At 47.7% G+C, this 14,243-nt stretch overlaps 6 protein-coding genes across 6 annotated transcripts; 4 read left to right on the top strand and 2 right to left on the bottom strand.

Annotated features, from left to right (window-relative positions):
• Positions 1-149: 149 nt before the first annotated feature.
• Positions 150-1,445, top strand: UA08_01603 (hypothetical protein; the record flags this gene model as incomplete). The annotated part of the gene is made up of 3 exons (XM_020261285.1): positions 150-202; positions 536-988; positions 1,037-1,445. 3 exons carry the CDS (start codon positions 150-152, stop codon positions 1,443-1,445), a joined length of 915 nt encoding a protein of 304 aa, XP_020123261.1.
• Positions 1,446-1,818: 373 nt separating this feature from the next.
• On the top strand, positions 1,819-4,390 carry UA08_01602 (hypothetical protein; the record flags this gene model as incomplete). Its single annotated transcript, XM_020261284.1, has 4 exons — positions 1,819-1,830; positions 1,944-2,839; positions 2,901-2,963; positions 3,085-4,390. The coding sequence occupies 4 exons, from the start codon at positions 1,819-1,821 to the stop codon at positions 4,388-4,390; spliced, it is 2,277 nt and encodes a 758-aa protein (XP_020123260.1).
• Positions 4,391-5,221: 831 nt separating this feature from the next.
• UA08_01601 (hypothetical protein) lies at positions 5,222-7,744 on the top strand (the record flags this gene model as incomplete). The annotated part of the gene is made up of 1 exon (XM_020261283.1): positions 5,222-7,744. The coding sequence occupies one exon, from the start codon at positions 5,222-5,224 to the stop codon at positions 7,742-7,744; it is 2,523 nt and encodes an 840-aa protein (XP_020123267.1).
• A 367-nt stretch (positions 7,745-8,111) lies between these two features.
• Positions 8,112-9,418, bottom strand: UA08_01600 (hypothetical protein; the record flags this gene model as incomplete). Its single annotated transcript, XM_020261282.1, has 3 exons — positions 8,112-8,560; positions 8,620-8,915; positions 9,015-9,418. The coding sequence occupies 3 exons, from the start codon at positions 9,416-9,418 to the stop codon at positions 8,112-8,114; spliced, it is 1,149 nt and encodes a 382-aa protein (XP_020123266.1).
• A 276-nt stretch (positions 9,419-9,694) lies between these two features.
• Positions 9,695-11,020, bottom strand: UA08_01599 (hypothetical protein; the record flags this gene model as incomplete). Its single annotated transcript, XM_020261281.1, has 5 exons — positions 9,695-10,393; positions 10,465-10,549; positions 10,605-10,854; positions 10,915-10,921; positions 10,991-11,020. 5 exons carry the CDS (start codon positions 11,018-11,020, stop codon positions 9,695-9,697), a joined length of 1,071 nt encoding a protein of 356 aa, XP_020123370.1.
• Positions 11,021-11,507: 487 nt separating this feature from the next.
• On the top strand, positions 11,508-13,826 carry UA08_01598 (putative kinetochore protein ndc80; the record flags this gene model as incomplete). Its single annotated transcript, XM_020261279.1, has 2 exons — positions 11,508-11,552; positions 11,628-13,826. 2 exons carry the CDS (start codon positions 11,508-11,510, stop codon positions 13,824-13,826), a joined length of 2,244 nt encoding a protein of 747 aa, XP_020123369.1.
• Positions 13,827-14,243: the final 417 nt, after the last annotated feature.

Genomic DNA, 14,243 nt, shown 5'->3' with positions numbered 1-14,243 from the left:
TAGTTTTATAGATGTTTTTCTAGCATGTGATCCGCATTCCAAAGCGGCTTAGTCTGTGCCGGTGACATCACTTCAATTCCTCCACGCGCTGCGAGACTCCTACAAAGCAACCCCTTATTCATTTGTCACGCAACCAGCGACGATGGACGATGACAAGAGCAGTTACTCTGATGAGGGATCAACAGCAGTATGGCGAGCAGCGGTACGTGCAAATAGAAAGAATCATGTCAATTGACTCACTACCACCCCCCACCCCCCGACGAAACTAACAAGTGAGAAACATAGGGTGTCGTTACTACGCCCTTTCGCGCTCTGTTTTCCAAACAGGCGGGGAAAACGTATTTAGGGGTGATACTATTCTTTATTACGTCTGTAGTGCTTTTCTGTACGGCAGCAGTGGCTTATTGGGTGTTTTATATCAATTATGTCCCTCAGGTTGGGCTAACGCGCGTTGTGCATCTTCAATTTGGGTGGGCGCAATCATTATATACGCACCCCCCTTTGCCAAAAATTGAGTATCTAACTTGTTGTAAAGAGATGGGCACCCGTGGGGAATTACTGCACTCGGTGCAGACCTAGTTTCTCTCCAACAGTACGATGTGAGCATATCGCTAAAACTGCCACGGACTCCGGAAAACCTTGCTGCGGGAAATTTCATGCTTGATTTAGCATTGCTTTCTCCTCCCCAGAGCTCAATGATGGGTGCAAATACTTCCACATCACTGATAGCGCATTCAAGGCGCCCGGCGATTCTCACATATACTTCTCCACTTATGGACACGGCGCATACGCTGGCTCGTATGCCACTCTACTTGATTGGCTGGCAGCGAGAAGCAGAGACTTTGCATGTTCCAATGTTTGAGAATATTGAATTTGCAAGAGGCTGGCGTAACGTCCCTGGTAGCCTGAGACTAGAGATTCAAAGTCGAGAGCAAATGCAGGTATATGACGTGGAGGTCAGATTTCTAGCCAAGTTTAGTGGCTTAAGGTAAGTTGATCATTGCAATACTTGGACGCGTACTGATTTCTGTGCTAGGTGGTTGATGTACAGGTGGAGGCTTCTCTCATTCTTTACTTTTACTTCCATGTTCTGGTCCGTTTCTATGATTACCAGCACTATCGTGTGGCTACTACTTTCACAGTACTGGGGGTCGAGGGTCGAGGGAGATCGCCGGATGAAGAGCGAGAAGACGGAGGATGGCGATACACCTATCAAAGAGGAGTACGATGAGGCATCGATCAAGAACGAAGACGATGCAGCCAGGCAAGAAGAAATCGAGCAGACAACTAATATAGCTCCACTTAACAACGAAACGGAGGAGGCGGAATCGATCAGAGCGATCCGTTATGACAGCGATTCAGGGCGGGGGACAGCATTTGACGGCTACAATATCCTGGGAGCCCAGCGTCGCCGCAGTCACATGTCTGACTTGCCAGAATCATGATACTAGTTATGGATTGTTATAGCAGCGTGTACACGATATTTCCATTGACGATGTTTTATGCCTTATGTTCCCGCGCTCCATCACATATAGATGATCGGCAGATTTCACCAAACTGCTTGTCTTGCGTAGCTGAATCATCGGGTCAAAAAAAAAAAAGTACAAAGAGACCACCAATCCAGATTGATAATAGTGCAATATTGGTGTTGGAGGCGCAGACACGTATGTGTGTATGCGTTTGCAGCGGGGACTGCCAAATCACAAGTTTTTTTTTGCCTGAGAAAATCGATGGCGTATCTAGCGCTACCCGCAACTTCATTGAATTTTTTCCCCCGCGCCTCCTCGATTGTTTTGAAGGACAATTCAAAATCTCATAATGCATATTCTGGTACGTTCAAGCAAAAATCTCATAATAAACGCCTATCTCTGCGTGTTTCCGTGTTTAAATCGCAACTTACATGAGGCATAACATCGTTGCTAATCGATTACCCCGCGGTATAGGTAACAAACGACGACGGTCCTCCGTCGAATCAATCGTCTCCCTATGTTCATTCATTGGTTTACTTCTTGGAAAGCGCTGGCCATACGGTCTCGGTAATACTTCCTAATCAACAGCGGTCATGGATTGGCAAAGCACACATCGTAGGCGCATCTGTGAAGCCTACGTATTTTCGCCCGGGAACGCTACACCAAGATGACGGCACCGTTCACCCCCTGCCTCGGAGCAGCGAAGACGAAGATGGAGACGAATGGGTGTTGATTGATTCGACGCCTGCCACCTGTGTCCAGATCGGACTATATCACTACTTCCAAGACCGGGGGCCAATTGACCTGGTTGTCTCCGGGCCCAACTACGGCAGAAACACAACTGCTCTTTTCGCGTTATCAAGTGGGACACTAGGGGGTGCTATGGAGGCTGCAGTATCAGGCAAGAAAGCTATTGCGCTCTCATATGCCTTTAGCTCCAGGCACCACGATCCAGTGGTCATTGCGGAGGCGTCCAAGCATTCAGTGCGGATAATAGAATACCTACATGCCAATTGGGATAAAGCGGTCGATTTATATACAGTGAATGTGCCCCTCGAGCCCGGCATGAGCAAGAACAAAATTTTATATACAAATATGCTTGACAACCGCTGGTCGTCCGGGAGCTGCTTCGAGGCAACTGATGCATCTGCTTCGGGCGACGAGCCCGGTCTTCAAGAGCAGAGTTTACGAGAAAAGAGCGAAGGCCAATTGTCTGAGGATTCCTCGCAGGGATCAACTGTTCCGAAAAAGAAGTCATTACTACAGCACAAGCACTTTAAATGGGCGCCCCGATTGACAGACGTTTACCGGAGCGTGGAAGAGAGTGAACCTGGGAATGATGGCTGGACAGTAAAAGAGGGATTGACAAGGTACGTCATTGGTAGATGAGATCGCATACTATGTTGCTAATATATCATTTACAAAAACTAGTGTCACTCCCCTCAAAGCGAATTTTATGCACGCAGCGGGCATTCAAGGAGAGATCACGCTAGGGTGAGTGGATGTTGATAACTAAGAGGCAATTATGGAGGGCCGAGGCATAGAGTTATAGACTTTTGTACCTGTACCAGCCATGCTATGCCTGAAAGACTTGAATTCTGATAACTTTGTCTAGACTCAAAACAAATGATAACGTCGACTTTTACTGCATTCTCAATTATGAAGATAAATACGTTCAGCCTTTACTTGAAGAATTGTTTAATGTCCTTGTGGACAAAAGTCGCTGCACAATCATCAAGTCAATAGCTGAACTGCCCGATCCTTCTCAACGGGTGCTGCAGTATCGAGCCTACGAGGACATTGACTTTGAGCATATCATGTCACATCCGCTGACGTCTCTGACGAATTCCTTCGTGATTCGAAAAGCTCTCATTAGAAAGCACTACCTTTCCACGACTATCGCAAACTGGACTTCGAAATATCCTGAAAGCATTCTGAAAACCCATTTTAAACCAGCATTCGACTTTGAGCTGGATTTTGCCGAATTTCTCGATGAGGCCTTACTTGAAGCCTACGAACTGCGTGAAAGTCTGGAGTTGAACGAGACGAAACCAGACGACAAAAAGGAATGGTGGATCTTGAAGCCGGGAATGAGTGATCGGGGACAGGGCATCCGTCTTTTCAACAGTGAAGCCCAACTCCAAGAAATATTCGAAGAGTGGGAGGTCGACGAAGATACGGTAGATGAGGACGAGAACCAAGACACCACAGAAGATGAATCAGGATCGAGATTAAATCCGAAGAACGACCAAGGGGTTGTGACATCTCAACTTCGGCACTTTATTGCCCAACCATACATACATCCACCCCTTCTTCTACCTTCAGCATCTGGAAGGAAATTCCATATTCGTGCTTATGTGCTTGCAGTAGGATCTCTCAAGGTATACGTGTTCCGGGAGATGCTTGCTTTGTTTGCAGAGAAGACATATAAGGCACCATGGGAAGAAGAAGACGATGTTCGAGATTTGAGTAGACACTTGACAAATACTTGTCTTCAAGAGAATGGTAGCTCTGCAGAAGGCACAGTAAGACGCTACTGGTCATTGGATGACCTTGTTCCTGGATTGGAGCCCGGATGGAAGAACACAGTGTTCGATCAAATATGTGCGGTCACCGGGGAGACATTCGAGGCTGCTTCTCGAGGGATGCTTGTACACTTCCAAACGCTGCCTAATGCCTTTGAGCTCTTCGGACTGGACTACTTGATAGACTCGACAGGAAACGCATGGCTCCTTGAAGTGAACGCGTTTCCAGATTTCGGGCAGACTGGGGAAGAGCTTAAACGTGCCGTCGTTGGTCGACTGTTTGAAGCGACGATTAACATTGCTATAACCCCATTCTTTGCTCAGACAACAGGCGCCACTAGTGAGGATCCAGACATGAGACTCGTCGCCGACCTAGATCTTGGCCGAAAAGTATGAATCTGACAGTCAGCACTCTCTTCTCGCAAAGCTAGCCGATCTACAACCTGCGATCTATCTGTGATGTTGCTTTTATACCGGCTTACCATGGGTCCGCTTTGTATCCCTCAACTCTCAATCGGAGACGTCGGTAATGTTGTCCAAGCTCAGGCTTTGAAAACCAGATCAATTTGCAATGCACCGCATGTATCGGGACCGACATCCAACGAATAAGCGTGCGTTAAACAAGAAACTGCTGCAAAGTGCTCAGCCAGAACATCTTTTTGCGGCCAAACAAAAAAATACTTATAATGGTTCCCATCGGATTCGGCTTTGCATATCTCCCATTACCACCAGATGGTTCTCCCTGGTCCGAGCTTCAGTAAAAGTCCCGCATGGATGAGATTTTCTAGGAGCGCCCATTGGGGACAAAGTGCTCCATTGTTGATTCAGATTCGGCTCTTCATCGCAAATCACCGAAGAGATAGAAGAGATGGCGGTATCTGATGCAGAAGGCAAGGGGTGAAGGATTGATGAGATAGCTTGGCAGTAAATCGCTCGTGGAAGAACTAGATAATCAAATGAAGCGCATGATCTGAACAGAACCTTTCAAGAGGAGAACAGTGAGGACGAATGTGTGTAAGGAAAACTTGGTATTTGTGTTCGTCCATTTCAGACAAAAACGTGACTTCGGCCGCCTCCTTCCTCGCGCGGAAGATCCCCGACTTCAATTCCTCGTCAGCTTCACCTCTCAACTGCAAAGCTTTGTATTTCTCTCCCCAACACTGCACGCAATCATATGGTGCTTGCAATTGACATGACCAGTGCTTCTTTGTGGTGAGGCTTTGCATTATGTCGTCCCCAGCCACAGCGACGACGGACGTCCTGGTTCCCGCTTTGTATGGCCTTCAGTCACTTCTTCCCCTATCGACCGGGCTGTTCTACATTGCGACATCTGCTCTCAGCCGCATACTCTCCACGGGCCGGGCATCGTCGTCATCATCATCAGTGCGAGTACCACGAGCTGTTCGCGGCGCTACACTAGCCTTGATGCTATGCCTCCTCTTCAGTTACAGCGCAGATGCGGCACTGTTACTCCACGCGCACTTTTATAGGAGACAGCACATTTCTGAAAATAGCATTATATTCTCACTCGGATCGATCCTAGTATGGACCCTTTTACTCGCCGGCTTCACCAACGGTGCCCCTTCACTCGGGCTTCCACTGTGGAGTTCTTGGGTAATCTATCTTGTTGGAGAGTCGATCCTCCTTCTATTTCGTTCAAGATCAAACAACACGTTCCACAAAATCACATTTGCCTTGCAGGTAATACGCCTTGTGGATTTATTTTTGCTCTGCCGTCTAGCAGCATCACGAGTGTTCTATAAAGACGTACCTTGGAGGTACGATCAAGAGGACTCTATAAGTGATGCACACCGTCCTTTACTGCACGGTTCACGCTCAGGAAACATTGCGGGTTATTCCACTGTCGATAATAGCTCAGCCGGCGATGTTGACACCAGTGACGAGTCCAACGCCAAGGAAGCCAAATCTATCTTGACACAGAGCTTGGAAATTCTGAAGTTCGCACTCCCACTCTTATGGCCCAAGGGTCGATTCAGACTACAATTACTATTCATAGGCGTTGGTCTCTGCCTACTTGCTGACCGTCTGCTCGTTGTGTATGTTCCAGTTCAGCTTGGAATAATCACGAATACATTGGCGCAAAAGAACGTCCTTCCTTGGACGAACATTGCCTTCCTTGTCTTTCTCCGACTACTTGAGTCAAGTGGTGGCATCTCAGTTCTTAGGGCATACATGTGGTTGCCCTTGGAAAGACATACTTATCAACGGATAGTAGTTACTGGCTTTGACCAAGTTATGGATCTTTCGTGTGATTTCCATGATGACAAGAGTTCGGGATCAGTGTGGCATTCACTCGCTCGTGGAACTGTTATTCGAAACGTGGTACGCACCGTCCTTTTTCAGCTTGGGCCAATGGTGTCTGATCTTTTCATCGCGGTGACCGTACTTCATGTAATGTTTGGCGCCTATATGGGCCTAATCACTGCGGCAGTGATAGGGCTTTTCCTATGGTCATCTGGAAGGATAGTTGCATTGCAAAGATCCAAACGCAAGGAGTATATTTCAGCCATCGGAAAAGAAGTTAATATTCGTTGCGAAGCAACAAACAATTGGTATACCGCTACGTATTTCAATAAAGTCGACTTCGAGAAAGATCGTCACTCCCTCGCAGTGGATGACCGTCTCGGATCCGAAATGTCTGTCCGGAGATGGCATCAAGTGGAAGCCTTTGTACAATCATCGATTCTGTCTCTCGGTTTAATGGGTGCCTGTTTGATTGCTGCATACCAAGTCTCGAAAGACATCAAGCCAGTCGGAAACTTTGTTATGCTACTTGGATATTGGGCTCAGCTGTCCGGGCCACTTCAGTTTGTCTCTAGCGGGTTCACCTCTATCACTCTCGATTTGGTAGATGCCGAGGAATTCGTCACCCTGCTGAGAAAAGTGCCGTCCGTCACAGATAGACCCGGCGCAAAGAGACTACGAATTCAGCAAGGTGCTATGAGCTTTAACGAGGTAACATTTTCCTACGATAAGAGGCGTCAAGCGCTTAAGAGCATTCGTTTTGAGGTTCTGCCAGGACAGACAATCGCGTTGGTTGGAGAAACAGGAAGCGGAAAGTCGACTATTCTAAAGCTTCTCTTCCGCCTATACGATCCAGACTATGGATCTGTTGAAATTGATGGCCAAGATATTTCTGATGTCTCCCTTCAAAGTCTTCGAGAGAGCATAGGCGTCGTTCCTCAGGATCCTGCACTTTTTAACGACACAATATTCAATAACTTAAAGTATGCAAAGGAAACGGCTACTGTTGAGGAAATTCATAACGCATGTGCGGCAGTGAAGCTTCATGAAAGATTCCTCAGTTTCCCAGACGGTTATGAAACCAAAGTTGGTGAACGAGGCGTCAAGCTTTCCGGAGGAGAACTCCAGCGTGTAGCAATAGCCCGGGTGATAATCAAAAATCCGAAATTTGTACTTCTGGACGAAGCAACGAGCTCTGTGGATAGTGAGACTGAGGCGCATATTCAACACAGTCTGGCGCAATTAACCGCAGGGAGAACTACCCTAGTAATAGCGCATCGCTTATCAACAATCATCAAGGCAGATCAGATACTGGTCCTCAAGGAAGGAAGTATAGTTGAGCAAGGAGACCATCAAAGTCTTGTCAAACACGGTGGATACTACTGTCGGCTGTGGCAGCAGCAGGCTGGTCTTAATAGTAAAACTCATAAGACCGCCCTGAAGCCTGATGCCCCTGAATTCGTACCTATGAAAATGGCGAGATGAACCGATCCGAACAGAGAAGCTTCCTACGATGAACCCGCGTTGGATTAAGAAGCATAGCGATAAAATGCAAAACTGTCTACAAATACACATGTATTAAGAATCAAGTACCCATCACATGGTTGAATCAGATATGATGTATTATTAGAAATCCTCGGTCATAGGTCACACATAAGCTATATATGTATCTTCAATATAGCACATCTCCATGAAATTTCATGCGTACTTAAATAAGTATGAATATATAATTGTATAAGTTCAGAAAACTTCCGGTATAATCGCATGACACACATCACATTCAACCAAGACAAATGCAACATGGCGTCTAATCTCAAAGTCCTTGAGTATGCACAGCAAACACACTTGGAAATTATCCAAATCGCTGCTTGGCTAAAGCCTTCAACCACCCCATAGTCTCCTCTTCCTTCTGCCTGTATTCGGCTAAACGTTCCTCTCTCTCGGCCTTTCTGGCCCTTAAGATTTCTTCACGGCGTCTTTCTCTCTCGTTTTTCTTACGTGTCTCATGCTCTCTCGCCCTTTTCAGTGCTTCCAGATCATCATTGCCACCACCACCCATTAGTTCTGCCTCCGGCGCGGCGTCCATCGCCGGGGAACCCCCTCTTCTGCCGGCTGCGAATTCCCGATTTGCTGCTGCTGCCTCCCTCTTCTTCTCCATTTTGCGCTCGTGTGTACCGGGTTCTGCTCGAGGGGCAACTTCGTCTTCGAATGCGCGAAGATGGCTTTTGTGGGACAAAACATTCCCTTTGTGTTGAGCGTGGGCGGCCGAGCGGGCAGTTTGCCAGTCCGCGCGAGCTTGTTCTAATCCAACTGTTAGATGGGGGATATCCTCGCAGATCAGGAGCAGAATAAATGCATACCGCGCTGAAGCTCTAGGTCTTGGAGGTTTGGTATTGTGGGACCAGATGGAAGGCCCCTGGAGGTAAGAGCTCCGCGAGGAAGCTTAGGCCCATAATCCTCATCGTCTTCATCTTCTAGCATAGCCTCATCTCTTCCTGTATCATTTGGGACGGAATCTTCATTTCCAGATGGCTCTGGTGGGCTCAAAGATGCCGAGTCTCTGTTCATACTTTTGGGGCGCTCATTGTCCAAGCTATCCTTAGCCTTCGCGAAGGTGGCAGGGTCATACCATCCTTCAGCGAGTTCTCCACGGTTCCTAAAATGTCAGCTAGTGCCTCGCTCTTCCTTCCCAATCTCCTTGTCCGCTCTGCCACTCTTGTGATTTTGATCCTACATGTCGAGACTGATTACTTACCATTTCTTGATAAAACTTTTCCACCTCCCCTTGACTTCCTCTTCACTCAAGTCTTCGATTATAATGCCCTTTTGTATATCCAAATACATCGCAAACAGAGGCTCTAATTGAGAAAGATCCCGCTTCGAGAGTTGTCTTGTATTGTACGGCAGGACAGGGGGTGCCGCGGATACCGGGGAAATTTCGTTGCGCTCATATCGATGATGTCTCCGTTCTCTGTGTCTATTGCCATGCTTTGAGCTGTAGCCAGGTGAATGCGATCTTCGATGATGCCTGCGACTGCGGCTGTGATCGCGAACCCTGTCGTGACCGTTACTGTTGCGGCGGGGCGACATGGAACGAGTGTGAGACCTATGGCTATGATGGCGATCGGCCGCGCGCATGTTGGATGTTTCGTGTTCCATGGTGTGTCGCACTCTCACGATGGAAGAAGGATCAAAAGTTGATCGAGGCGGCTCTGTTGTCCTACCCGTGACCCGCAGCCTTCAACCAATGAGGTCATGGACCCACCATTATTTCTCTCTGCACGGCGAATCTGAGCATGTGAAGATGGAAAGAAAGCCAGCTTACGAAGGGAGCGCAATCCATACATTTGCCCCTTGATACGTATACAAGGTAAAAGTTAATCCAAATTAAAGTCATATTATGTCCTCATCCGTAAAATACAAGGAAATTTTATCCTAGCTCGCAGGCGCGTTGCTCTGCGGCTCATCGCCGGGAGTAGATGAAGTTGGCTGAGACGGCGTCTTTGACCTGTTAGCAGCGGCCATCTGCCAGGCAGGAATTGAAGCAGGTCTGCCCAGCTGGGACAGCGGGTTATTTGAAGTTGAAGAGCTGGGTGTTTGACTGCCAGACGCAGAAGCAGTAGGGGCACTGGCCGAGGCTGTATTAGACGGCAATGTCACAGAGCCACCGGGAGTAGATGATGATGCTGGCTCGGTTGTAGTAGCCAATCCGACTGGGCGTCCTGATATCGGTGTGGCAACAGAGCTTCCAGCGCTAAGACGATTATTCAACAGGGTTTTGAGACTTCGCAGCTCCGTGCCAAGCTCTTTAAGTCGGTCTTCATTTCCTTCCCTTGCACCTTCGAGTGCTTTAGGTATACTATCCTTTAAATTCTTGACCTCGTCACTTATTCGACGAGTTTCATCGTCTCGTCGCTGTGTGGATGACTTCAAGTCCGACAATACGTTCTCGACTTCACGTAGAGCAGCGTCTAAGCGTTCTGTTCGCGCTTCCTCGGCCGATTTCAAAGCCGCCGTGTCAGTAGATAGTTGATCGATCAGGGCAAAAGCGCGGGCGAATTCGTCATCAATGCTCTGCTTATCTTGTTCTAGCTGTGGAGGGGTGGGAGGAGCTACAAGTGGCACCACATATCTCTGTATCCAATTTTAGCTATGCTCTGATTCCGAGGTAAGGTAGACTTGCTTGTACTGTACAAGTAACTTACCTTTGCCAAGACATATAATCCATAACCAACGCCCCCGGTTATTGTCGCCATTATAAACCAGTCTCGCCAGTCCCTTCTCGGGACCCTAAACGGAAATTAAAATCCAGAATGGAAAAGAAGAATGTTTCCGAAGCGCTTACTCTGGAGGAGGCTGCCATTGACCGTACGGCGCATACCCATAGCCTGACCGAGGAGGCGTTGGCCGGTAGATAGGAGATTGCTGTTGATTATATCCAACGGGAGGATTCGTTGTCGCTGCCGTCGATTGTACAGTCTCTTCACGAGCTCTTGCAATAGCAATATCTATCTCTTCTTGTGTAAGGTTCTTTGACTGTAAAAAAGCAACCTGCTTCTCCAGCGGCGAGGTTGCTACGGACGGATCCTGTAGAACTGGGGCAAATCAGCATGCTGCACTCATCATAATTATGCATAATTTTGCATGGAGCGTACAGGTAACCTATAAGTGCAAATGCACTGAATTAGCAATGTTCAAGGTAAAGCACCTTTTTCAGCCAAAACAACTTACAGCCGAGGAGATGAGCTCCTCTCGAGCCATACCGGCGAATCCTTAGATCGAGCAGATCTAGCGTATATATCTATGAGTCGCCACAAAGACCACAATTTCATTGACCGACTGGCAGGCGAAATGTAAGCTTTCTGGTTTACGTAGATTCAGAAGCGAGGCAGAACGAGATGCGATCCGATGTCAATCAATGCTGGACCTCGGAACATGATGCTCCATGTTTGCGCTAAGCCGTTTCCAGAGTGAAGCACGTGATTCTTTGGCCCGCAGACCGCCTGCCTTTCCGGGACAAACGCATCCCGCTTGCTAAGACGACCGAAACCGCCGCCTTTTGTTTACATCTGCGCAAAGGTTTCTGACAACCTTAGGCACTGCACGCGCGCATACATTGTTCATTCGTTTTTGGCAAGTTAGCATTGGCTTCTGGTATATAGTTTGGCTGTTTATAAAAACCACCTCGTCTCTCTGTGGTTCACTTTTGTCTACGAACGCGCGACCACTTTTGGTCGAATACAGCATCATGTCGCAAGACACGGGTTTGTTTAGCATCAAGCGGCCCCGCGAAGTAAGATGACCAGCCTTCCTTCTTCTCTATGTGGCTTACTTTACTTGAGTACTGCGTTAACTCCAGCTGACCTAGTCCTTGGCACAGACGCTGGGAAGTGTGCAGAATTTCTCTTCCTTACCTCAGCCATCATCTGCGCTGAAACGACCGAGTTCAATTGGCGCTCATCAAAATCCTCCGTTCACGTCTCAGCACTCGCGTTCAACGTCCCTTTTCAACTCACTAGGCCGGCTTCAGCAACCGAATTTCCAGCGTTCATCCTCAGGCGGCAGTTTCGGCCCCGATGCTGGTCTTTCTTCTGTCAGGCGATCCGTCTCCAACAACGTGTTCCAGAATACCGGAGTTGGACGACTCAGCTATGCTCCTAATTCGTTTCCTACCAACAGCGCCTCGCAGAAAAATCCTCAACGGAGGAGCAGCGTTTTTTCACGGCCATCCGTGGCTGGGGGGCCGATGGCCCACCAATCGTTCTTCACCCAAGGGCCTGTTCCTGCAGGTGTTCCGAAAGATCCACGCCCCCTAAGAGATCGATCTTTTCAAGCACGGATTGCTCAAGAGCTTCTTGAATACTTAACCCACAACAACTTTGAATTGGAAATGAAACACTCCTTAGGGCAGAATTCTCTGAAATCACCAACGCAAAAGGATTTTACCTATATTTTCCAGTGGCTTTATCGCCGAATCGACCCAAGCTACAAGTTTCAGAAAAGCATTGAAGCTGAAGTGCCGCCAATTTTGAAACAGTTGCGCTATCCTTACGAGAAAAGTATAACCAAGTCGCAAATCGCTGCAGTGGGTGGTCAAAACTGGTCAACTTTTCTTGCTATGCTTCATTGGATAATGCAACTTGCGAAGATGCTGGATCATTATTCTGTCGGTGAATATGACGATGCATGTGCTGAAGCTGGTGTGGATATATCGGGAGATCGTATCATTTTCCGATTCTTGACTGGAGCCTATCATGATTGGTTGCAGGGTGGCGAGGATGAAGACGACGATATAGCTGAGAAACGGCTCGTTCCCCATGTTGAAGCTATGGCAGCTGAATTCGAGCAGTCAAATGAGAAATATGTTCGAGAACTCGAAGTTTTGGAAGCTGAAAATCGAGCTCTTCGCGATCAGCTTGAGGACCTAGAGAAGAACGCTCCGGATATGGCAAAGCTTGACAAGCACTTTAGGATTCTCGAAGATGACAAACGCAAGTTTGAGGATTACAACTTAAATGTCCAGGGAAAAATTGACAAGTACAAGAGTCGCATTCAGTTCCTTGACGAAGAGATCAAGAAAACTGAAGACGAGTTACAGGCGGCTGAAGAAGAAAGGTCTGGACTCCAGGCAAGCGTCGATAGCCAGGGTATAACGATTCAGGATATTGATCGCATGAACACTGAGCGTGAGCGGCTGCAGCGAAGCCTTGAGGACACTGCAGGCCGGCTGGAGGAAGCGCACTCACGTGTTATGGAGAAAGAAACTGAAGCGAACCAGAAGCTTGAAGATCTGGAACAAGTGGTGAAAATATACAATACGCTAGGTTATCAAAATAGTCTGATTCCAGAGTCAGCCGTCAATGCCAAGGGCGAAGACTACGAGATTCGTCTAAACGTGAATGAAGCGAGCTTCTCTTCCTCGCAAATGGGCGGCTCACAGAATCAGGGCTCACCAGAAGGCTATCGACTTCTTGCGGACGCGAATAACGGTTACCAGCCAGTGCATTTAGTGAAGCTTGACCTCCGAGGGGTCGTTCGTGCAAATTTGATCTCTTTCCGAAAGGACATCAATGAGCGGAGGAAGAAATTCGCGGAAAGAGATATGGCCGATCGTGACCTCCTCAACGACATCAAGGAAGCCATGGACGAGAAGCGTAGTGAAATTGAGGCCTTGGAACACCGGAGACGTGCCGCCGAGGAGGAATTTGAGCGCACCAAAGAGATTACAACAACGCAAAAGGTCCAGTCTGACGCTCAGATCGAAAAAATGGAAAAAGAGCTGGCAAAAATGCGCGCGTCACTAATTGAAAGCGTCCAACTCATGGAACAACGGGAAATGAACACGGATGTCGAATATGAACAGCTTACATTACGTGCAAACCAACTTCGGGAAGAGCTACACACCGGAGTAGAGAGCATGTTGAACGATATAATTCGTTTCAAAGTTCATGTACAGAAAGGACTGGAAGATTATGAGAGCTTCGTGGTCGAAGAAGTCGAACAGGAACTAGGCGGCGACTTTCAGTCAGTCGAAGACCCAGAAATGGCTGAAGCTGACGAACTATAACTTGCCGCAAAGCTACATATCTACCATTTCTTTTCTTACAGCTCGCTTGCAATTTTCATTGGTATTAGCGCTTATTGATTATACGTTAAGGAGTTATTGTTGGCTTATATTTTCATATACCCTGTTACAAACGCTGTGAATGAGTGATGACCTGTCGATTTTTTCATGTATACATTCCATTGCTCACCTGAGCTTCAAGTTGATGACACCAACCTCATGTGATGTGCTTTGACTGACTTCCTGTTCAACACTGCTTGCATCGACTTCGTTTCTAGGATTTCAGCAACTTGTCGAGGTTATCTTCAACATATGCTTGCTTGTACGGCGATTCCTTTCGTCGTTTTTTCATTGATTTTACGCATGCACGTACAGCTGAACATGCGGTGTCGTATGCATACTGGTACTTACGATCTGACA

This window comes from Talaromyces atroroseus (genome assembly GCF_001907595.1).
Source record: "Talaromyces atroroseus strain IBT 11181 chromosome Unknown scaffold_1, whole genome shotgun sequence".
NCBI classification, from domain to species: Eukaryota; Fungi; Ascomycota; class Eurotiomycetes; order Eurotiales; family Trichocomaceae; genus Talaromyces; species Talaromyces atroroseus.
The sequence above is the reverse complement of the archived record's forward strand: the minus strand, read 5'-3'. Positions and strand labels throughout refer to the sequence as shown.